The sequence below is a fragment of the Aythya marila genome (assembly GCF_965140915.1).
Source record: "Aythya marila genome assembly, chromosome: 1".
In the NCBI taxonomy this organism is placed as follows: Eukaryota; Metazoa; Chordata; class Aves; order Anseriformes; family Anatidae; genus Aythya; species Aythya marila.
Genome location: NC_139042.1, coordinates 1992692 through 2017773, shown reverse-complemented (window position 1 = coordinate 2017773; position 25082 = coordinate 1992692). Strand labels below are relative to the sequence as shown.

The 25082-nt window shown below is 44.0% G+C and overlaps 1 protein-coding gene across 1 annotated transcript in view; it reads right to left on the bottom strand.

Moving 5' to 3' along the window:
* FCHSD2 (FCH and double SH3 domains 2) overlaps positions 1-25082 on the bottom strand; it is a 137866-nt gene that overhangs the window by 4990 nt on the left and 107794 nt on the right. The window contains exons 11-17 of the mRNA XM_082751882.1: positions 21365-21481; positions 19832-19936; positions 7446-7607; positions 2466-2600; positions 1639-1722; positions 1329-1506; positions 727-947 (exon numbers count right to left, since the gene is read on the bottom strand). Of these exons, the coding sequence (XP_082608008.1) occupies positions 727-947; positions 1329-1506; positions 1639-1722; positions 2466-2600; positions 7446-7607; positions 19832-19936; positions 21365-21481 (1002 nt within the window). The remainder of the gene's footprint in view (positions 1-726; positions 948-1328; positions 1507-1638; positions 1723-2465; positions 2601-7445; positions 7608-19831; positions 19937-21364; positions 21482-25082) is intronic.

Genomic DNA, 25082 nt, shown 5'->3' with positions numbered 1-25082 from the left:
TCTGTCTTCGTGGTCTTCTCAAATCAAAGACTAAAACACTGGAGAAATGTCTGTAGGACACATGGAAGTCCAGTTTCCAGCACCACAGTTACAGAAGGCGCCTGATTTTCTAATGTAGCGTGGGGATTACAGAACTACGCTGAAATGAGGACATTTTGGCAAAAAGTACTGTGCTACAATATTCAGCAGCATTCTCCCTTCAAAAATTGAGAAGACGCAGACCAGCTTTAAGTATGAAAACATTAAATTAGGGCTAAGAGAGCCTGTAATTCTCTTTTTGCCAGGTTCTGTTCGATGTCTCAGTCCATGCCATGAATTAATTAGAAGAAGTAGACTGCGAATTTTCTCCTTGGCTCATTTCCTTTCTACCCAAATACTTTCCTTTATTCACAAATCTGCTGCATTTGCCAAAACACATCAGTTGGTAATTATTAGGCTGGGTAAGGAGCTAAAAGGTAAGCATTCACTTTTTTCTTTTTTCTTAATTTGTTCTATTTTTTTTTTTTCTGTTAAAGAAGCAGCAGATCTTGTAGCCTTGCAAAACTTCCCGAAGTGGGTGATTTCTAAATCACATTTTCATAACATCGAGTACATTACTAGCAAAAGGAAAAGCTCAAGATTGTCAAAGCTTGTCACTGAGTGAAAAGGGTTAGTGTGCAGAGGGTAAAATTTCCTACAGGAACATGCCCCAACAAACTAACACCACACATACAACTCTCCACGTACCTGAATATCTCCAATCCACTGAGTCTCTCCGTTTTCTGAGGCCGTAAGCTCTTCAACTAACACTGATGGGAATACCCCAACACGTCCGTTGAATTCTCCTTCCCAAAACCCATCATCGTCTTGATTCTCCTTGTTCAAGATGCGGATGATCGCCCCTTCTGGGAAGGACAGCTCATCATCTGTCTGGCCCTCATAGTCATAAAGTGCTTTTACAAAACAGACTGGGGAAAGAAAAAAAGTGTAATCAGCATCAGACTGAAAAAAAAACAACAACCAAGAGCTATATGAATAATTGCTAAATCAAGTTATTTTAGGTTTCCTTAATTTTGGTTAATGTTAATTGCAACTCTACAAGACAGACAAGTCAATTATGCAGATGTTTGATTGTAAGTAGATCGTTGTTAAGAACAGTTGTGCTCAGGTGCAGCTCAAGAAGGAGAAATTGAGAAATAAGAGGCTGGACTGGGTGATTTTGGAGGTCTCTTCCAACCTAAATGATTCTGTGATTCTGTGAAAATCTCACGTGCAACCTCCAAACTCACTGAACAGACCACGTTTGAAAGCAAGCTTAACACACCACTTCCTGATTTATTGATATTTACCACTGGAGTCTCCATTCAGGCTGCCTGAGACCAAGTCAGCCTCCGTTGAATTATTTGAGGTGTGTGACCGACTGTCCAGTGCTGCAAGGGACTGGAGCATGCTCAGCAGGCTGCTCGATGTCGGGAACTGCAGGTACTTCTCCGGGACATAACCCACCTGGCCCGCCTTGTTCCGTGCCTGGAAATAAACGACAGGAAAGATGCTCTGCTTTTGCCTACTACTCTGAAAAAAATCCAAATACGTTCTTACGTCACTAGTTCTGTTTCTAAAAGTAATAGCGGAAAGAAAACAACCTGAGGAAAATGATACCTTTACCCAGTCTTCCATATCGCCGTCTTCAATAACCTCCAGCACCTCGTGCTCCTCTATGGTCAACTCATCTGGCTGCGAAGCCTGAGGAGTATAACAGGAAAATTAGAAACTAGAAGTGTTTTCGGGTGCGAGGGACAGAGTTCTACTAGAAATTAGAATTCTCATGCAGAACTCTATTAGAAATGAGGTTTAAAATAAATAAAAGTAAAAAAAGTCTATGATGTAGCTGACTTTAAAGCAGATTAATAAGGGGTTTTTCTGAGTGCCCATGGCACCCGCAAGGCCTTTTTCAGTCAAGAGGACAGATGGAAGCCCCCTGAATGCCACCCAGCCTGCCGAGCCCTGTTTACTTTTGTAACCCTAATTACTCCGTACTCGAAGGCTGCCACTGGCCTCGGCTCCCGGCGCGGTGTGATTTACGGCTGGCCCAACAGCGCGAGCAGAGGTAAACAGCATGAATGCAGTTTGTCAGCAAAGCTTTAACTCGCCAACAGTGGCTGCACTATTCCAGCACAAAGAGCAGCTTTGTCGCGCAGCGCACAGGCGCGCCGGACGCTGATACCACTGCTAGTGCAGCCCTGCAGACTCAGCAACAAACATGAGAACACCTCCTGATGGCAGGAGCCAGACAGGGACATCTCTACGTGCTCCTCTCTCCTTGTGCTTTTCACATCTCGCATTCAGACACAGTTAATGTGCACAATTACCAAACGCTGGCGTCCTAACTCCAATTCCCCCAGGCTGTGCTGTGTGTGTTATATATCATGGTGGGATTCGTTTTTCGAAGCAGACACAAATTTAAAAGAAAAAAAGAAATCACAAACCTTATACGAATAAACGACTTTGCAGGTGAGAGGGTAATTTCTTAGAGTACCAGAAGGACTAGAGCTGCTGTCATCAAAAACATCCATGCTGTCTTCAAACTCCTCACCTTCTTCTTTTTCCGCATCAGCATTAATCTATTAAAAACAAATAAATTCATCAAAATGAAGTCAAACTGAATGTGAAGTCAAACTTAATCAAAAGCCAAAATGAACGTGTTAAATAAAAAGAAGTGAAGAAGTAACAATGAAATGAATTAACCACTATTCTTCAGGGTTTTTTTTTTGGTTGGTTGGTTTTGGTTTTTCCTGTTTGCAATTACTGAATCATCAGTGACTGCACAAAAACACAATGCAAGTTTTTCCCTTAAAAAATAAAAGAAGGAAATCAGGACCAAAAAATATTCAGCCTGTGAGTCTCAGCGTCGGGAAGACAATCATCAAACAAAGCCAGTAAGGGAAGCAGATGAATAAGAGCTGTCACCAAATCCCATCTTTGCCCAACTCAGCTGTAATTCTTTATTCAAACCCAGGACTTAAAACCCATCACTAAAAGATTTTGGAGGCTGTAACTCAACTGCCGGACAGCAATTTTTTACATAAGCTATGAAATGTGACCAATGTGCTTTGGAGATGCCATTTCAGAGCCGTAGCAAATAGTTTCATGGAAAAAAAAAGGTCGGTTACGGAGAATTTGTGCTATTAAGAGGCTAATATACCTGTGACCACGAGCTACAAAATGAAACTGCAGGGGAAATACTCAAATTGGAGAAATAAAAACCTCAGCCTTCCATCTGGTGCGCTCTGCGCGAGGTATTTGCCGCAGTTTATTAAAAAAAAAAAAAAAAATCCTGAGAGAAAGAATTACGATTAAAAAACTAGCCGTAAAAGTTGAAATAAAAGCTGGAGTCAACATGCTGGAAGAAGGCAGGTTTCTGTAAATGCAGCCGGGGCAACATCGACAAGCACTGTGCTTTGGCCGCGTGCCCAGACTGCATTTTGAATAAACATTTCATCTCGTGCAAAGATAGCAGTGTTGCCTTTGATTTGAAGGACTTGCCTACGTATTTGCCGTCTTCTCTTTATTTATGTTTATAAAAATACACTTAAACCCTTATAAATATGTAATATATATGCATGTATATATATATATAGTATTGAAACATGAATATACTCCGAGGAGGAGGGTATTTTGCTCCTCCAGACCTGGAGCAGATCACAAAGCTTGATGATTTTCTGATTTACACTAATTTTTATAACACCTCCTTGTAACTCTTATGAATTTCTCCCAGGCATTTTCACTCCAGAACGGTTTCTATCCATTCCTACCCCGCTGTTCATGGATGTACTATGAAAAACTCACCGTCCTGGCTAGCTAATGCTTTGATAAATCAGCAACCTACTAAATTATGGCACATGTAAGGTTTCCCCTCCAGTTTCTAACTGGTTTGTGCTGTGTATGCTCTACGTCCCAGCAGCCGGAGCTGGCATCCAGCTGACAGCCACACGAAACCTCATGGAAATTGGTGTATCATGTCTAGAGGGCCGTGTTCGTGGAACATCTGGTGCTGGTTTTCTAACACGAGGAGGAGAAATACGTTTTAATTTGCAGTGTGTGGGCTGCTCAAGCTCCTTGAAGGGAATCATTTGCGAAGTTGGCACGCAGAGGGAAAACAGCATTAAGGATACAGAAAACTTAGCAGTTTGTTTCATAAAGCTCCTCTTTCTATGCAGTCTGGTAGCGAAAGACACTGTCAGCAGAGACTAAACGCAGCAGCCAGAGTGGTACCAAAGGGACAAAACAGAAAAACAAGGATAAATGAAGATAAGAAGCTGACAAGACAGCTTGATTCTACGTGTGAAACAAAACGCAAATATATTTCTAGTTTTGTTCCACAACTGATAGCAAAAGAAAACCCAAAGTCTTTTTTTTTTCCTCCTTATCTATCCTCATCTATCCTTGTTGACCTTGTCAACAGCAGAGCACTCATTCCTGGAAAATAAATTCCATTTATTTTGAATAAATAATAATGATATAAAAATAATATAATATTAAATCACAAATTCCTCCTTTCTGAATAAGTTCCTTTATATATACACTTGCTATCCCAGAGGCAAGCACCAGAAAGGTTTCCCAGCCCCATCAATATGTCACAGTAGCCCTGCGTACGTCTTCTAGATGACACTGAAATTCAAAATGATGATTAACATTTTTTTTTTTTTGGCATCTACACGAGGAAAAAAAAAAGGTATTCCCTTCCAAGATGATGCATTTCATCGTGCTATCAGAAAGTCAGCCGACTGGATAGGTGATGGGATATTAACTCCTCCTGCTTACTGTAAATAAATATATTGGAATTTGACGATCTTGAAGGTCCCTTCCAATCCAAGACGTTCTAATTTAAATCTCTATTAGAGTATTTAATATATAATAAATGGTATTTATTAAATAAATAGATGGCTATCAAGCCACCAGTGCTGTTTTCCTCATTTCAGTCGCTTTGAAGAAAACACCCTGGGAGCCTTGCCGAGCAAAGCGCGACGTCAGGAGGGCAGGGAGCCGACTTGTGAGCCAGGCTGAAGTGAAAGTGCTGCTTGTTTCAGGCCGCAGTAATTCTCCGATAATTGCAGCGTAATTCCTGTAACAGTTCTACGAATTCCATCCACAGGCTGTCCTCATCCGGCCTGCCAAGGTCAACAGCGTCTCTTTTATTTTATTTTTTTCAAGCAGGAGCGTACGTAAGTGTAAAAAAAGGAGAAAACAGGAACCAGAGCTTTAACCTCCCACGCCGTGGCATCCGCGAGCTCGCCAGGGACCCGCGGGGTTTTGGGTGCAGGGCCAGCTGTCAGCATGTGCGATGGGACGGAGAACAAGGTGCTGGGCAGCAGCCAACGGGATGCTCAACGCCCGACGGGAAGCCGAAGGAGGTGGAGCACAAGGAGAAGAAAGGGAAAAAACATCACCAAGCACAGCAGCGATGTGGCTTCTCCTCATCGATCACGGCCAGGAAGGGCTGAAAATAAAACTCAGCAGAAGAATTTCTCCAGGTTTTGGGAAGTCTGAAAGGTAGATCTGCACAGTGTGACTTGAATCTGACTTGAATCGTGCTACTAATGATGGGAATAAAGCCTGCAGAGACTGCCTGCAAGGAGCTGTGGCTCTATCAGCGTTTGTATATCACCATCAGCATCCGAGCCCTACGTGGGACATCCTCCAGGAGACATCCCAACATCCTGCAGAAGACTAGAGTGGGTTCAGGACGTGTTTGCTACTCTGTGCTCACTCCCTCTTGTGAACTGAAGTGGACATGAAAGTATCTGTACATCCAAAAAAGACCTTCCCTGGAACATTTTGCCCCTTAACCATTACCAAGAACCCAGTAAAAAAGCAGAAAACCATGAAAAGACACAAGAAAAAGCAGGACTTTTTGTGTGTAGGCAATGCATGCTTGCTGCAAAGGACATTCTCCATCCATCCTCAGTGCTATGAGAAACCACCCTGCCATTCCCCTCAACTTTTGTTATGCAGAAGGTACGCTCTGGCTGCCCAAAGAATTGGTCAAAAAGATTTAAAAAACAAGTGTGAATGACGTAATTTTAATAGTGTATGAAGACTACGAGTGAAGGAAGTACCCACACCCAAAGTGAGACTTCACAAAAGCCTCTGAACTGGGTGGAATATTCTGCCACACGCTAGACACGCAGAGAAAAAAAATTCAGTTTGTTTGAGGCAAGCTGAGTCAGCCTTCAGGAATTTTATTTTTGTTGGTTGCTGGTGAAGAGCAGCAGATTGGCTAGCAGGACTGCCAAAGGTGACAGCTCAGCATCGCATGCCTCGCAGGGGGAGAAAAAATAAATAGATGATGAGCTCTTTTAGAGCTTCCTGTTTTCTGAACAGGATTTCTCGGTTCAGGCAGCTGTTTGATTCAGCTAGGGCTGCTTGTTTTGAAACACGTCATTTTGTGGGACAGGAGAAGGGAGGAAAAGGAGTTTTCTTTTTATTCTTTCTTGAATTACATAAAAATGTGGTGTATTTTTTCCCAAGCTAAACATATAGAAGATGTCTCTGGCTTATTTTGCAAAGGAGCCATAGACATTACAAACCCAACTGGGCTTACCCAAACAAGTAAAAAGTCCTTATCAATCTTACGTTGGTCCAAGCCCCATTTTAGTTAAATTTTGTGTATTGTGGATGGAATTTTCAAAAGTGTTGGAGCAACTGAGGATATAGTGAGACATATCCATGCAATTGAATTGAAGAGGTGCAGAATTAACCAGCTGATGAAATGCAGTGGTGGTCGTGTTTGCTTCCAATTTCACTTCGGTTTTGCTCTGAATTCTAGCTACTCGTGCGGAAAGACAAGGTGCAGACAAGTATTTGGTGGTCCCCAAATTCTTTGGAGAGGAATATTAACACTGCTCAGAGCGATTCAGAGGAAACCAGCCTGATTTCCAAAGCCTTACACTGACGTGGAATGCATCAAATTTTCATCTTGACTGCCCAAATCGATTTGGAAAACGGGCTTAGCTTTCCTGACGACTTTCAAAGCAATCTGCACATAAACTACTCGTGAACAGAGGATGTAGAGTCAACATTTTTCCTAAATATTTGGGAAAAAAAAAGAAGAAAAAAAGAGCCTTTCATCCCAATAACTCAGCTAACATCCTAAACTCCTAATGAAACTTCAAAGAAACACGCAGACATTTTTTTCTTTTCAGGAGATGGAAAATAAATGGTATGGCACTCGTCCAAGGCCAGAAAATCAATCTAAAGTAAACCCAGCAGCAGAACCCAGCTTCCCAGCTTCTTGCGTTAAATTCAGGAACATGCTTCAGACAAGTTAAGCTACCAGAAGATTTTTCTGGTTAGCTGAAGGACCAAAGGCTACCAATTTTGGTTTCTACTCGATACGAAGTTACGAGTTGCTACTGGAAAAGAGTGACGTGGAGACAAAGAAAAGGTTTACATGCTGGGAACCGTACCAGGTGCGAGGAGCCGTTGTTGGTCACCGAGGGAAGACTCGCCCAGCGCTCGTTTTCCAGTTCTTCCATCACTTGGTTCATTGCACTTTTTAGCCACGTGTCCACAGAGACGCCGATCTGCTTCAGCAGGTCGAGGCGGGCTTCTGCTTTCAGCTTAATTATCTGAGGAAAGAAAGAGGCAAAAATCAGAACTCGTCCACGATTACATTTCACTCCTCGCCCCGTTTCAATTACGTCCTTTCCGGATCCGGAGATTACTCGGGTGGCTCAGAAAGCTGCTCCAAGCAGAAACGAGTCCAGTTCTTCATTTCCTTGCCTGCAGAAACGCGGCGTGAGGCCAAGAGGCAGGGAAGGGCTTTCTAGAGGTGTAAAACTCCAGGCATATCCCATTTCATAGGGCGGTGTTTTCACCAAAACGTCTAGTTCCCACTAACTTCCTATTCATCTATAGGGCTGTCAGTTAGTTCAGATGATTTTAGAAGTGCAAAAACCCCGACAAGACCCAGGGCATCAAAATATTTTTAAAATCAGGAATTGTCTTGGGCTGCAAACCCCCAGAGCTGTTCAGAGCACACAACCACAGCTCGCACAAACCCCAAGGGCAGCAAGAAGGCTGCTTTCCAGGGAGCTTACTGGTTCTGGGAACAGCCCATTTTAATACCCCCCAAATTTTAATCAACCTCACACTTCGCCAAACACTTCCATGATTTCGTCTTTGTGACAGAACGAAAAAATTAAGTTTTCTGACAGCTGGGTTCACTTGAGCATCCTGGCACGCTTCCTGGCTGACAGAGCCAAGGCTTTAATGAATTCGTGGTAAACAACGACCCCGGTCCAAATTGTTTGACAAACCGAAGGAATGGGAACGGTAGCACCGAGAAACACAGCAGATTTTTCAAAGAAAGCATGAGGCAAACCTGGGGATGAAATTGAGGATCCTGATACCTTGTCCAGCACCGCCACCATCGCCCTGCTGCCCTTGTTCATCAGAGGAAGAAAACCGAAGGGATTTAGCAAAGGTCCCGCAGTGAGTCACCACGGAGGCAACAATACCAGCCCACCAAACCGCCTGGCAGATTTTCCTGCGTTTCCTTTCACAGCATTGTTCATTTTTAGCAAGTTTCGGTACAAGCAGCAAAGTTTCGGCCCCTTTTTCGCCCCCGGAGCTGGGCAGCATCGTCCTGCAGCACCACTGCAATCAATGGGGCGCGCCCCCAGCCACCCCTGGAGCCCAAGGAAAACCAAACTCCAGCAAAACAGTTGGGTGTAAATAAAAATCAGAGGGAAATTACTTTTCCTGGAGTGCAGCAGACTAGGTAGGAATATATTTACAGTGCATACAAATGTTAATTGGTGCTCCATGGATGTCTCTGTCCCTTACGCATCCAAAAAACCTTCACTAGATGCAAAATTTGGCGGTGTCCTGACATGACACCGCTGTTTTTCTTGGTTTTGCCAAGCTGCTGCTCTTTACCACTGTATTTCTATTACGACAGGTCAGAAAACAAATGACTAAGTCTTTAGGTATGACTTTCATCCAGCTAGCCACCTAACCGTGGGGCCCTTTTCCCTTTGAAACTAACAGCACAGGTGGCTCTAAAGCACTGAAACCACTTCTGCCAGCCATTAGTTATAATTCTGCTTAGAATAAACGTGATTTTTAGAAAAAGCAGAGAAGCTAAGAGCAGAATTTATTATGTGGAATGCATCTCTGTATGCACACACAAGCTCTCCTGTGAAATCAGGGAGGGACAGCAAAGGATAAGGTGCATTTCGGGAACGTTTCCCATGGGAAAGGCCACGGGCACTTGGCCATGAGTTTCCACTTCTCCATTCGAGCAGCCTTCAGGTGAATGATTAACGTGTACTGCAAACAGTGCTCATATAACCAAGAAAATGAGAAAAAAATAGAGTAATACACACCACGCTGCTTCAGCCAAGATTGAGGAAACACCAAGTTAAAGAGAAGTGACGTCCAAAGAGTGACCCATCTGTCTGTGTGCACATTAGAAAGAGATTCAAAGCATCGAGCTGAAAACCTTGCAGTTTAGTAGGGCCCAAGCTCTGGCCCTGACTCTGTAAATATTTACAAAAGTGATACCTATGGGAAGGTAGAAAACTTGAAGTTTTAAATGCTTTTATAGCTTTGTGTGCCAGGATGAGTGGAAAGGGCCTTTTACCCCTCTACTGCTCTCAGACAGGCAACAACTGCTGCTCTTTTTCTTTTTTTTTCTTCTTTTTTCTCTTTTTTCCTTATTCTACAGCTTGTAGATTTTAAAGCTGCCAGGACAGGGAAACAACTATTTTAATTAATCACTAACCTTTCTACTTTTTTAATGTTTCAGGCATGCTTACCAAAATGAGAAGTGGATTTCTCCCTAAACGGAGCCAGACAGAGACTTTTAAACCCGAAGTGTGAGCACAGAAGGGCTGCACCAGAAAAGCTGAACCCAGGGATGCCAAGTGTTGAAGATTTGGAACAAAACCACTTTCTAACCACTTTTCCTTTGAGAGAAGGGGGAGGAGTGGAGGGATGCTGCGGCACCGAGTGGAGATGAGCATTGCTCCTGCCTCACTGGGATGCTCTTGGCTGCCTGTGGCCCAGCTGCCAAAATTAGAAATGCTGAGCTGAAACCCCAGGCAAAGCCCAGAAGTATCGTGGCATCTGCCTATCAGCAGGCTCACGGGGCATTTGTGGTGCAGAACAACCTGGTAAAAGGCTTGTTTCATCCGGGGCTGGTTTGGTACCACGGTGGGGTTGGTTTGCAGCTCCTGGGGGTGCATCTCATCATGCTGAAAACCTGTGATAGATGGACTTAATGCAGGATAATGCAAGTCATTTGCTTTTGTTTGTTAATGAGAAACCTTAATCTTACATTAATTATTGAGCTGACATGTCTTTCTCTACACATAAAGCTTTGGCACGAAGAAGCCAGCCCCAATTTGTCTTTGTTCTGCCATCACATTACGGTACAAAACCTTTTTAACGCCCTCAACAGGGGCTGCACAGCACCTCCCAGCCCCGTTGTTGTGCTGTTTTACCTCGTTATGCGATTTCCAATGCGCTCGGGTTATGCAACAGCAATAAACATTCGCCTGGGCGTGCTGTAAACATTTGTAGATGGTATTAGTCCGCTGCGAGCCGTGTTGTTTGGACCAACTTGTTAGCTAAAATAAACAGGCTGCTCCGAGCCCCTTGACTGGGCTTGCTGGGAGTCAGAGGAGAAGTTTTTAATTCATGGTACCGCCGAATCCGATCGGGTTCCTTCCCTCTATTTACATGCAGCGCCCTTAATCTTCAACAAACGCCGCTTCCCAACCACGAATGTTTTGGGTTTCATTCCACTGCAGGCACACCATAAAAGCACTGACAGCGCCGGGTCAGGCCCGCACTCGAAAGATGGATAACGCTATTTACGAGCCTGGATATGGATTTTTTTTTCCTCCCCCGAAATAATTACAGCGTTAGACCCAACTTAACAGCTTCCTACCTATCCATGTAGGTGTACACATGCAGACAGATGTATATAAATATCTATAAAAGCCAGATGGTATTAAAACTTCATTCTGCTTCTCACATGGGAGCAGCTACAGATAAAAAACACAAGCGCTCCATTCAAATATCATCATGTCCAAATTAGCTGGGGCTTGGTGCTTTTGTTATGCTGGAATAAAAATTAAATTACAGAGGATGGTGTGGAGGAAACCTTGGAATTGCTCCATACCAGCTCGGGTGCTGCTTTTTCTCCTGTGCCCAGCCCCGAGATGCTTTCGGGAGGTGACAGTGCCATGAGCTGCAGTCCCAAAGCCTTCGACCAGGCAGGGACCCACCTTGCACAACGTTTGCTCTCAGCTTTGATGTGGGAACGTAGCCAGAAGCCACCGCAGCAAAATCTGAAGAAAAATGGTGCTCTTTCCAAGAAATGAGTGAAGGAAGACCCTGTGGGCTAGCATACCCCGAAAAGAGGATGCAGCAGCTCTCAAAGCCTCAAAAAGGGCATCTGCTTCTAGATAACAACTTCAGGCATTGATTTTCCCTCTCTGTGAGATGGAGCCCAGCAGACAAGCATGTTGTCCGTCCTTCTGGACCGATCTCCACCGACAGAAGCTTGTAAAATATTTTTTAATGAGCGTTAAAAACGAAGAGCTTACATCCCCTGCAACATGAGGCATCTTACCAGGAAGGCAGCTGAGTTTCCAAAGCACTGCAATGCCGAAATCCAGCACTCTGAGATCTGGACCCTGCCCAGATTTCCTTGCTATTAAAGCCTCACTGCAGGACAAATATTTTCCTACTTCACAGCGAAATTGCTATTTACTGGGACTATTTACCAATTACCCTTTAATAGCTGAGGACTAGAACACGTTTGCACTGATTTAATAACTGTCAGCCACCCACCACGTTTACAAACAGCGGTCTGGGTGGTTCCCACTTCTCCGAGCTCTTCTTTTCCCTTAGCTGATGGCAGGTTGTAAGATGATGAAAGGGAAAAAATAAAAAGAAACAACATTTTAAAAAAACATAATTACTTGTTTCTCACATACCTGTCATTGCTCTACATGGAAGAGGGAATAATTTTGTTTATTTACCGTTCCAGTTTTAATTAAGAAAAGTCTTTAGACCTACAGCTTGCATAAGATGAGGAGCAACGACTGCTTCGGAACTGATGGAGACCAAAAGCAGCAAGATTGCAGCGCTGCACGCCATGGGCTTAAGTCTTAAACAACCTTCACAGGTGTTGGGGTAAAAAGCAAACACCAACATCCACCAAAATTGATCCGATGAATTTCCTCAAATATCCTGGGCTGTGATGGTTGGATTCTTTTTGAATGGAGCTGCCAAGAAGCAGAGTTGCTTTATTTTCCGTGATTTTTCAGGGGGCACAACAAGACCGTGATGCTCATCAGAGAGAGCTCCTCTCCCTGCTGCCACAAGTAGAGATTATTTTTTTAGATATAGGCTATACTTAAAATATGTACAAATATTTAAATCGTGTGAAATTAGGATTACAAGTAGACCTAAATGATTTTTCATGAGAAAGATCTTACTCTACTGCAATATTTTTCTACGGGCAGGAAAAAATCATTACCAAATTAGATAGCCTCATGTTTTAGCAAATTGTTTTAGCTAAGAAGTAAACACCACAGAAGGGTTTTGGCTAAATATTTTAGTAAAATATTACCTTTATTTGTCCCATTTGGGGAAATTTTTGTTATATTCCAGGCTTTTTTAATTAAAAAGGTCTTAAATTGAAAGTGTTCTCTTAATGAGAAGCAGCGTAGCATTTAAATTTGGGGCCACACCAGAACTATTTGCACCCTGGTAGGTGGAAGATGCTCTGAGGACAGTGAACACAAGCCCTGAAACGCCACTGATTTCTCAAAACCAAGTGTAAGCCCTCCCCTGCAAATGGGTTTTAAATTGGTAAAGTAGGGATGCACAAGGAAATAAGCCAGGAAACCAAACTTTCTCGGCCTTGTGGCCATAAAAGATGTTTGGGATGGAAATGCCAAATGAACCCCCAGCCAAAAAAGTCCTCTCCCCAACCAGGCTCACCTACGATTTGAGGCACAACCGAGAGCTCAGCCTTGAAACAGGAGCTGAAGAGGAACCCTGGCCCTATTGGAATCCATTTGCAGCACAAAATCGAGCCCTTGTGGTGCCAGAGCCTCGTAAAAACCAGGTGAGGGAGAGAGTCTTCTGGATCCGCTGGGGAATTAACTGATAACTGGCCATTTTTCGAGGTGACACGGAGCCCTTTTCCAAGTGGGAGCACGGGTGGGGAGTTTCTGCCGGTGTTACAGCCAATTCACTTCATTTCTATGCTAAATACTCTGCCTGGATTCAGAGGGTTCAATCAAAAGAGGCTGCTGGGGTGAAACAAAGAGGAAATGAAACACAGCCGCAGATAACGTGTCTCGGGAGGGAATGGCAGGGTTAAGAAAACACCAGGGGAGCTGCGAATGAATGGAGAAGAGCTCACCTGCACGGCCCCGGCCACACCAGCGGGCTTCTTTTTCCCAAGCTCAAGCACAAAAAACCATGAACGAGTGCTAAGGTGGGAGAGGAGGTGGTGGGAAAGGAGGAAGGGGGAGGAGGTGGGAGCAAGAGCAAAGCGTGCGGGGTTTGGAGGGCTGGAGAAATCGTTCCCAGGCTACCAGTAACTGGACTGGATGGAAATCACCCAAATTCTGCAAGTAGAAATGTAAATAAAATGTCTGCACATAAACATTGACTTGCCTGTTTCTCTGCACTCCTGTTAATGAACACTGCTCCTTAATTTACTGGATAAATGTGGTGTATTTCTCACAGTCCAAAGATCCAGAGATTTCCTTTAATCAGAGCCCAAAGACACCCCATAAACGCACACCCCACGCATTCAAACCACGGGAAACCACAGAAAGCTGGTTGGACTTTCAGTGTGATCCACCCTTCAAAAGGTGAAAGCAGCTGGAATTAAAAAATGGCAGCAAGAAAATCTCCAAAACAAGCAACACCGATGGTCTCGTAGCCCCAGATAATCGCCGGCCCCTTTACCTAAAAGATTTCTGAAAGTCTGCCGGAGTCCTACAGCAATTTTTCTTCATCTCAGCTAAATTTCAAGTCTCTGTGACTATTATCTGTGGGATGTTTTTAAAAGGACTTGCTCATTTGTTTCCATATATAAAAATATCCGTCCTCTAGAGTTCATAGGGTCTATAGGATATATGCAGAGCCAGCATTTCTTCCAGGAATCTTTACGACCATATTTTATCATTAGCTCCAGAGCATCCCCGTGTTTGTTCCTGACACTTTGTCCCATAGAATACCTGCTAAATGTCCACTAATAATAATAAAAAACACCTTGATTGCCACCATGAGTTCATGTAACCCAGACTTCTAAAGACCTCCTTTCCCTTTGCTTGTACCAGCACAGGCAGGTTTGTCAAAAAACACCCCGTGAACTCTTTAAGCCGGGTCTGAGAATGCTGCACGCCGTCCAAATTGCTCACTCAGAGCAAATCCCTGAAAAATAATTACCAAAAAGCATTACCCCGAGATAAAAATGCTCGAACGCAGTAATATGATTTTGCCACGTTGCAGCCAGCATAATTGAATTTTGGGATGTAGCCGACACCGTCCTCAGCCTTCTACGTCTTCCTAATCCCCCGACACAGCTCCAGGCCCCTGGGGATGTTCCTCACCCACGAAATTCCCATCTCTGCAGTTGTCCTCGCTGAGCTGCTGCTCCCCAGACCAATTCAACAGTCCTGATCCGTGGATGTCAAAGGCTGGGGAGTTTTTTAGGGTTGCCCAGGAGCAGGGACTAACCCCTCGCTGATTTTCACAGGGCGAAGGCAATCTGCTCCCCGGAAAGGTTCAGCTGCAAAAAAAAAACCCACAAACGACCCTACAAATAGCAAGGGGCTGAAATGGAGCTACACCTCCGTGAGATGTACGCGGCACACGATTAAGAGATCAGATCCTAAGATAGGAGAGGAGCAGAGCCAGCAAACACGCCTGTTATCGCAGCCCGGTAATAAATATTCACAGCCAAAGAGAAGGGGAGGGGGACGACAGCCCTCTGCTTACAACTGGAACTGGACCTAAGCTTTTGAACTAATCAAACGAGGTAAACAGCACCATAACGAGTCTTAATCAAATCTTATCTGGCACAAATACTCCCCTGAGAGTTGTAGATATCCTAATTATGAGACAAAACGCGTCCCCGTATAATTAAGCGGAAATAGGATTAATTGCTGCGGAGGCCCCAAGACCTTCCTAGAGCCCAGACCTCAGCACAAGAGGGAAATCTCCCATCAGGAGAGGAAAAGTGTTTCAGCCCTGAGACCAACTCCACAGCTCGATGCAATCCAAGGGTCGAGGGCTTGAGAGAGACACGGAGGTGAGCAGCAGAGGTAATTCCAGTCCCCCAGCCTCCGGGTGTAGGATTCAGGCTGAAAGGAAAGGGGTGTGGAGACCAAGGGAAGAGCTTCGCCTTCTGCTTCCCCTTATTTCTGCTCGACGGATCCGTGGAGACGGGATTTGATTTTATTTTTTAATCCCTGATAGTTTAAAGACAGCGCCAGAGGTATAACCAGGCAGATTCTAACCTTTCCTTCAAAAGAAGCGAGCGAAACGAAACAAAAAACCCTAAGCCCTTTAACAAAACAACCCAATTCTTTTCTTCAATGAAGAAAATGTGTTGTGGTGATCAATTACAGTCATTGTAGAGCAGCTAGCATTTATCAATTGTAAACAAGCACTCGGCTTTAAGTCGTATTTTTCCCAAACTTTTGATCGATCCCTGCTCCCTGAAAGACCACAGGGAAAAAAAAACGTCTATCGCAGGGAGAGGAAGATCAGAAATAACCGGCTGAGGATGCTGAGGCCGTGGCCCAGGCTGCCCAGAGGAGCTGGGGGTGCCCCAACCCTGGCAGTGCCCAAGGCCAGGCTGGATGGGGCTGGGGGCAGCCTGGGCTGGGGGCAGGGGGTGGAATTTGATGACCTTAAGGGTCCCTTCCAACCCAAACCCTTCTGTTTTTGTAGGATTTTACAATAAATCGATGCTATACGCGCTGCACAGCTCCTCGGTTCCTCTCAACCGTCCGATTTCAAAGGATTTGGGATCTCTGAGGAAGAGGGCAAAGAGATGAATACACCTATCCACAGGACATATCCTGGAGAAACCGTATTCCCAACACTTATCTTCCCCTTTCCAACCGATATCCACATATGGGTTCACCACGGGAAGCTCCGAACTCGGCCTCGTGCACTTTTCTGTACATCTGTTCTGAAATGAACGGCACCCGCAGGACGGCCCGATTGCACAAAGGTCATTTTTGGGTGCCTCTCCGATGGCTTTCTGCCTGGTTTAGGAAAAAAAATGAAGAGAACAAAGCTCCAGGTGGCTGCTTAGCAGATGTCCACGGGGAAAAAGCTTCCAAGAAGGTTTTGGGAGAGGCTGTGGCTCAGCCCAGGTCGTGTTCGATGGCACGTAGAGGTCGACGGGTCTTTGGGTGTTTAAGCAGGCTGGCACTGGGGCAATGTGGCAAGAATGAAAAATTCCCCAGGGAAAAACATGCAAGTGGAAGCATCCAGCGATGACCAAAATAGCTTCGTCAGAAGAGAGGCAAAATTTAGTCCTAACGTGCTTGTGAAATTATCTTCCCCTTCCGGAGCGATGGAGAAAGAAAGGGGAAGGGCAGTTTTGCTAAGGAAAAAGGACCAAAGAGCAGAGAGAAATCCCCAAATGGGACAGACTGATGGGCAGGCATTTCAGAGAGGAGAGGAAAATAAAATGCATTTCAAGAGAAAAAGCACACAAAAAAAAGGGAAGAAGGGAGAACGCCTCTGGAATGAGGAATTTCAGTGCACTCCAACAGATCGTAAGAGGTTAATCCAACCACACTCGTGGGGAAGCTTTCTCCAGTTTGTGTAACTCCAACCTTTTAATCCTTTTCTTCTTCTAGATGAGCTGTCCTCTGGTTGCTTTACTGAAAATGGGAGCTTTCCATGCCTGAGACTTCATCAACACGGCAGCATCCACCACATAAATCAATACTTGTTGCAGCTGCAAGCTAAGTGCACTGACACCTCCCCAGTAATATATATTTTAACTGTTTTCTCTTTTTTTTATATACAATCCCCATGTTAGCATGAAATGCTTTCAGACATGGTACCAGAACACATTACACATCCTGATTTGCATGCTATGGGGATGCTGCCTTGTTTTACGAATGACATACATCAAACTGCCATCCACAAAAACGCCTGAATACTTGTTTTTTTTCCCTTTTTCCTTTTTCCGAGTCTTCTTTTTCTCAATAACACGGAGGTGCTGCAAATTCCTCCTTCCTCAGCTGGGCCTTTCCAATACGTGTTGGCTCCAGCCAGCTCCCCAGACATTCTGTCCAGGATCTCTGAAGGACAGAGCTGATTCAGGTGTCTCCTTGCTTTGCTTTACTTACCAGCCAGCAGCTCCTTCATCTGAGAACTGCTGCCCCAAAGGGAAAAGGTCGTCCCAGTCCTCCCCTGCAGCCTAAATGCACGGCTGTAAATTTTGCACAAACGCCCATCCCATACCTACCCATCAGTAATCCCAAATCAACTGGTTCCATTTTAATACGCAAGGAATCCTGGAAACGTTTGGCTTTCAGACACTGAAAAGAATTATCATTGTATTACAAAAGAAAACGATTTTTCTTCAAGAAAGTTTATTTTTCTGCAGATAGCAGGTGTGGCAAAAATCTCATCTAATTAACGGTCCTGAAATTACCTTAGTAGTGCCACTCCTAAGGGCTGAAGCTAGAAGAAGGGGCCATCCCTAAGAAAGCCAGAAAGCTCACTGAATTCACTTAGTAGCTTTTCGCAAAGAGAAAATAAATCTATGTTGTAAATAACTTACTCAACATGCAGAGGTCGCAAACACAGTGTGGTAAAACAGACCGTGCTGAACAGTGGGAAGATGAGGGATGTTTTAACTGCAGCTCGCTGTCTAGCACCAGAAAACCCGAGAACTGCATCATTTTTCTGTCTTAGCCTTCTACCAAACACTGTGAAACACAGCTCTGAGAAAAATATTCATGATCTCTGCCTCTTCTGAGCGCTGCTTGGTGTTTAGAAGGATGTGCACATATTACTTTGTATTTGCTTCTCGTTAGTTCTGAGAATTGCATGCTATTTTTTTCCTTCTTTGGTGCTTTATGAATCACCTTCCTGGCTGCGTGCTTCCTGCCCAGCGTGCTTCCCAACCCAGCTCTCTCCATCCCTCCGCTCCTGGAGAAGACCATTGTTTGCTACAGAATGAGCCTGGCTTTGTTTCTGATCCCGCTTCTCTTTTCTTTTTTAAATATAAACCTTCCATTTCTTGGCACTTTCCGTCTGTTCTCGGCCAAGCTCTGTGGCTGAGGCCAAGAAAACTTGCAAATTTGTCTCTTTTTCGGTAATTCTCTCAAAAAAGCCAACCTTCTGCTGGGCAAAAGTCCTGAAATGCTCTCAAATTTCTTCTCTGTTGTATCCATATGGAGAACAACTGGCACGTTATCCCTGCCTTCGTGTTCTCTGTATCTTTCACACAGGACCACGGCCTCATTTCTACTGTTGAGACCCTTCTTAGCCACGACTATTGCAACACTTGCTTTGAAAAGTTCAAACTTTCAAGACCTCAACAACTCAAAATACTCCTGTCAATTTTTGCTCTCCTACCACCTCCCCCAAGGAAATGCCATCTTGCTCAAAAGAAAAAAAAAAAAAACAAAATAAAACAAAACAAAACTGGCCCAAGCTGCTTTCCACTGATTTATTGGGTTCTGTTAATTATGGCTTCTTAAAAATTCACAAGCATTTAATTTCCGGAACTGATCTCATCTATACTATTTTTGTGCAAGAACCTTCTCCTCTGCAACTTCTTATCCTGATTTGATTTCTTTCTGGTTTTATCTTCCTTTCTCATGCTCCCTGTCCTTGTGTATTCAATCATTAACTATATATATACATCGAAGTACTCTGGAGTACAGTCTGTGTGAAAGAGGATACTCAAAACAAAAGGCATTTTAAAAGATTTGATGTTAAGAGAATATATTCTGGATTTATTTTAAAAAAGAGAGGCTAACAGTTATCACACTGGTGGGAGGAATATCTTCACTCCATATTTTCTAACCTCTTGAACTGTAAATCCCATTCCTAATTACAGCAGGTACTCCGAACATCTAGTGGCATGAGAAGCACTTAACTGAAATAATTACGGTTCTACAGTTTTAATTAAGCAACCCACTCAGCTGAAAACTAACAGATTAGTTCCTCTTGCTTGCAGTAGGTTTTTTTTGAATCACCGGCCAAGAAAATGGTTAGCTTTACCAACCTAACTTTGGCAGTCAAATATGAAGCTCTCGTAACCCTGAGCAGGCCCGTAACCTTTCCAAAAGTAAGAGCACAAGGAGATACAAAGATCACTTCAAATGTTTTCCCAACAACATTACAAATATGTATACCCAATAACAGCAGAGCAGAAGCCCCATCAGCACGTGGTAGTTCCTTCTAGATATGATCACTATTTTCTGCTATCAGTTCTTTCAGGCAGAAGGAAAACTGAGATTGTTTTTTCTCTGCTTACGACCAAGCCCCTAAACAGAGAGATTCGTGACCTTTGCACAATAGCAGGAAACACAGCAAGTTTAATCTCCCTTTATCAGGAGTTTTTTTAAAATACGATTCTTTTTATCTTGAGTCTTTTAATAAGTTGATTCGGTGATTTGAGACGTAAGAAATCAAGGAAACACGACCTCTTAAAACTCCCTGGGTTTCGATGCTGGGAGCTTACACTTGCACACACAAAATTCAATAGCTGTAACAGAAATCATTCTGTAGTACGAAGGTGAACGTGCCAAAATGATTTCTTCCTTACCTCAGCCTTGCGAATACTCTCTCTGGCTTCATCTATTTTCTGCTCCAGTTCTGCTCGGGTTTGCTCAGACATCACAGGCCCGTGGCATTCTAGCTCTTCAAGCGTCTGTCAGAAATAAGAAAATACAGCCCAGGTGTAGGAAATGCTGCCTGATAAATATTTATGACAAGTCACAGAAAACGCTGTTTGACCAGGTTGGCTGACGATAGCTCCTTCCAGGAAAAAAAAAGATGACGACCACGGTGAAACACCATTTAAAAGCACGGTACTTCAGGTGGAAATTCCATTTAGGAGAACGTTTCAATATTTCAACGAAAACGTGACATTGTGGTATGAATCAACTCATCTACACCTTGATATTTACGTGTTTAAAATGGACGTGCTGGTCCGTGTTTATGCCAGGTTTAAAAGGGCATCCGAAACACGGAGTGGAAAGGTGCTATTAGGATTACAGCCCTGCTGCAGTGGAAACCCAGGCAGGTTTGCTGCATTTGCAGGAGCCTTGTGTGCAGAGAATTTGCTGAATCACAGAAGACACGCTGGAGTTTCTTGCCTTTAAGCACATAGATGTTGACTGTACCGGTCCAAATGAAAAACAGCAAAGGGATGTGGTTGCACAAATTGTTATCTGCAAATCTGTGACTGGTTCAGTGACTGCATTTTGTGTTAAACAGTCCTTGGAGACAAAGCAGGAGCACCAGGAGCTAGGACCAGAATCCAGGACGCTCCCTCCTTCCTCGGAGGTGATTTTTTTCTGTCCTGTTTTGGCTACGGACTGCCTGGGGCTACAACTTCTGCTTTTTAGCTGTGGAGTGCCCCAGGTTCAGTAGAAGACAGGTAAAATGGCAAACCTGTTTCGGCCTTCTTGCTTGGTGCATTTTTCTGGGAATTTTGAGGAATGGCTCGAATCCACTCTGTGGGCAAAAGCTCGCTAAACACTGTGCAATATCATAAGATATTATAGTAAAGCCTCGTGACCTCTAATTAGCAGTCTACACAAGTTGGTCTTGACCTTAGCAAGTGAAATGTGTCACATCTCCTCAGGCAGAAGCCAGCCACTTCCCCGCTCATCTCCGAATTGTGGCAGTCAGGATGCTTCCATCTCACCCTTCGGTGAGACAGCAGCACGACAGCCTTGTGACAGGCATTTAAGGAGCTCTGCGACCCAAACTGCCTTTCTCCTGACTTTATTCCCGCTCCCCATCGGTCCCAGCTGCATTCCAAAATACAGCCACCTAAAATCCCAAACGAGGCGCTCACGATACCGCCCTGGGTTACCTGCAGCAAAACAGAAGCTGTAACTTCGGATTTATACGGGAGTAACAAAACGTACTGACGAAGCAGACTGGCTGAGGAGCTGCAAACCTGGCAGTTTGAGCATACTTTACCACGAAAGGACAGGATGAAAAAGGCAGTTTGCCTCAAGAGACAGCCACCACGTAAATAACTCTGGGATGCTTGCAGCAGCTCCTCCTTCGTGCGGTGGGGAGCTGCAACAAATCAAACCTGTACACGAGTGTTTTCCTCACGTACCCGCTGACTGTGAACGATGTTTTTGTGTTCCCGGGCTACCCGGGTAGCCCATTTCCGAGCCTCCTTGTTGAGGCTGTGCTCTTCGGTTGTTCCAGTTTCCGATTCCAGTTGTCGACTCTGCAACAGAAAACAAGCAAACGAGTCGTGACACGGACCCGGGGCTGCCTCTGGAGATAACGATGCTATTTAGTTATAGGGTGACTTTATCTTACATTTATCAGCCTGGGATCTTGGTTCATATAAAACAAGAAAGATTCAAGAAAAACAACTCCCTTCCTTATGAACTTTGCTTATGAACACGCTGCAGAAAGCCAACTGCAAAAGCAGAGCTGACAAGAATTCACAACTCACTGTCTCGGGAAATCACCAAGCGGCCAGACACGGTCTCGCTGCAGTCAAAAAACACTCCTGGTGAATAAAACCAAGACACTATTTCACCAATAAACCACATCAAAGAAATGACAAACAGCTCGCCAGGGAAGCCACCACGTATCTAGACTAAACGTGCACCATGGAAAGCAAAGATGAAAGTTAAATGGGATACACGTGGCCGTTTAGGCTTGTTCGTTGTGACAGGTCGTCAAATCGTAATGCCATCAAGTACCTTAGAAGAGCACAGCCATCTCCAACAACAACATTTTTGATACTCTTTCATATCAGGCCTGCTTTTATTGTGTGTCAGTAACAAAAAAAGAAATAATTTCTCCCTCTCGAGAAGTGCCAGCTGAAGAGAAAGTCGATTTCTACGCTCAACAGGTTGAACTGAACCCCTTTGGAAATCCAAAGACACATATTCCAGAATTTAATTACTGAAATCACTCCCAATATTTCTATAATTTCCATTACTGCCACTGCAACTACCCCGTGCGTTGCATATCTCAGCCTTTAGGATGTAAATCGGCCTCAAGCTTTCTGTTAGAAGTACGTTTTCTGATATTCCTTCTGTATTTGTGACCGATCTGTACATATTTACTGCACCTGGACTGCGTAAGGATAACTCAATTCAGGATAACTCAAAAAATAACTCAACTCCTTTCCATGTGTGGCTTGTTTACTCATGCTCATTTTGCTACTGAGACAGTCACCGCGTTCCCTTTTATCCCAAGTCCTCTTTGGACTGATAAAATCTTGCACAACCTTTGAGAGCAACTGAAAAAATCCCCTAATGAAATATTACTCAATAGGAGAGTAGCACAAGGAGTGAGTGCAAGTGATGCTGCTCCACAGGAATAGAGGTGCACAATTTCTCTCTCTCTTCCCTCCTTGGTTCAAAAAATGAGCTTTTTATCCATCAATTGTGGTTTGAGATCCAGCAGACAGGCAAAAGTTGTTTTTGAAGGAGATGTCCAAGGTCAGCCAGCTGGAGGAGGGTAAGGGAGCTGAAAAACGAGGAATTATTCCCAGGACAGGTGAGAAACCTCCAGCTGCTGCTGAAATAGAGATGGGGCAATCGGGTGTTTTCACAAGGAAAGGGATATGACTCGGGTCAAAGAAGAAGGACAATTTTAATAGCAATATATGGAATTGGAGGAAAATAAAGAGACACGGGGAAGGAAACCGCAGGGATTTTGAAAGCAAGATTTTTGTGCCTTTGGATTGCAGAGAGGCGGTGACACTAACTTACGCTAACAGGCTACCAGAGGATTTAATTGAAAATGAGGCAAAAATTGGTTCAGCTTATCATTTTGTTCAGCTAAGCTACTTTTCATCAAAATTGAAATCTGGCCTTTATTCTCATTCATCCTCTTATTACAAGAGAGCCGGGGGTTGTGGATTTGAGGGGCTGTGAAGGAGATTTCCAGCGGTGGGGGCAAGCGAGGGAAAGGAAGACAACCCCTGGACTACCATGCACAGAAACACGTCCCTCTAAATTTCAGGGCTCTGAAAGAGAGATGACAATCCTGGGGACTCCTGGGCCACTTTCTGCATGATTTTCAGGCCTGTAACTTAGCCAAGAAGCTTGTAATGCTTTGCCTTGTCCCCACAAAATGCCTTAGGCAGGCATTGCTCAGCATCAAAAGGGGAGTGGAGGGGGGAAGCATCCCTGTGCTGCTCGTAGCAAATAAAAAAAAATAGGGGGAGGCTTTTAAAATCAGGTTTAAGATGCCAAGATGTGCTAGCTCAAAGCCAAAACCAAACATTTCCGTGAAATTCACAAGCTGGAGTGAATAGAGCTCGTGTGAATGACATTGTCAAAGTAAAAGGAAATATCAGACACAGCGTAGAGCAGCCAGAAGAGGAGGAGGGAAGCTCTAAGCTCCAGCAAGAACACGTAAGAAGGCAAAGCTGTGTGCTGAGCAAAGACCAGACAGGTGCAGCTCCCTTCACACCCTCTCTCTGTTTACACACCAAGTTGCCTTTTGCCTGCTTTTATCGAGGTGGCTTTATATAATCAGGGTTTTGCATTGCTGTTTGAGCTCTTATTTCCTTCTACTAAGTAATTGCAAACCATAAGAGGACAAACACAAAGATTTATATAGGCACATCCAATCCTTAAGATAACATTTGACCTCACTTGTGTTTTTTTTTCAGGCTTAGTGGAATCAGCATTTTTGTACGAGCTCTTCTTTCACGCCTTCCAGCTGAGCCTTAAAGGCTGCAAGTCTGAGCAGAAATGACATTGCTTCTCCCCTATAAAGGATTTCTTAATGGGTCTTCAGTGTTCCCATCGGTCTTGCTCAGCATCTCATTTTCATGAAGGAAGGACACAGACTTCTTTGCAACTGCTCGATAACCTTCTGCACGATCCCAAGCGTGGTTTTGGTTTTTAATCTATTTATCAAAAGCACTTGACCAGAAAAAAGAAAAAAACAAAACAAATGCAAACTTTGTGGCTACTCTTAAAGGCTTGTTAAAAAATAAATGAGTTTTTATTGCATCGGAGTGGTTTTATTAGCTGCTCGTAAAGCACTGCTGTATCCACGCAGACCTCACCCTTGCTTAAAGCTCTAAATTTAAACAATGTAAAATGGAGTAATAGAAAGAGTTGTGAAGAAAGCTCCTGCTGTGGTCTGTGTGGAACATCAGAAATACAAGGAAAAGCAGGAGACAAGATCTAGAGGCAAAATTTAGCCTCCCGGGGAAGGAGATGACTCCCAACCTGCACAAGACGAGGGAGAGTGGAGGAAATGCCTGGTTTGAATACTCGGCTGGATGATGGTGCAAGGAGAAAGGCTTCAACTTCACCAGGACCTGGAACTCTGCCTGAATAAAGGAAGCTGGTAAGGCAGGGATGGACTTCACCTGACCTGCAGAAAGACCACCAAGCTGCTGGCACCTCAGGATGCTGTGAAGGAACTTCTGAGCCAAGAAACAGGAGCAAGCTGAGTGCCATGGAGGAATATGAGCTTCTGCAGGGCTTCAAGGATGATGTGAGAAGTCTGCATCCTCAGGTAAAGATAGCGCAGATATCTTTAAAGATAGCAAATATCTTTAAAGATAGCACATCATATAAAGGGAAAACTGACTGCCATTCAAACAGGCACGAAGAAAGGAGTTAAAACTGAGACTTATTTACTACGGACATAAAAAGCAAGTGTAGGGAAGAGGTGATGGAACTGAATTAACCTGTCCTACCCAATTCCCTAAGCACAGATTTACTGGGCATACTAGAAATGTGGTGGAAGACAAACAAATCAATGTCCATTTATTACTCCAGGATGCAAAATATGTAAGACTAGAGCACAAGAACAATCTGGGGTTTAATTACATTAAAAAA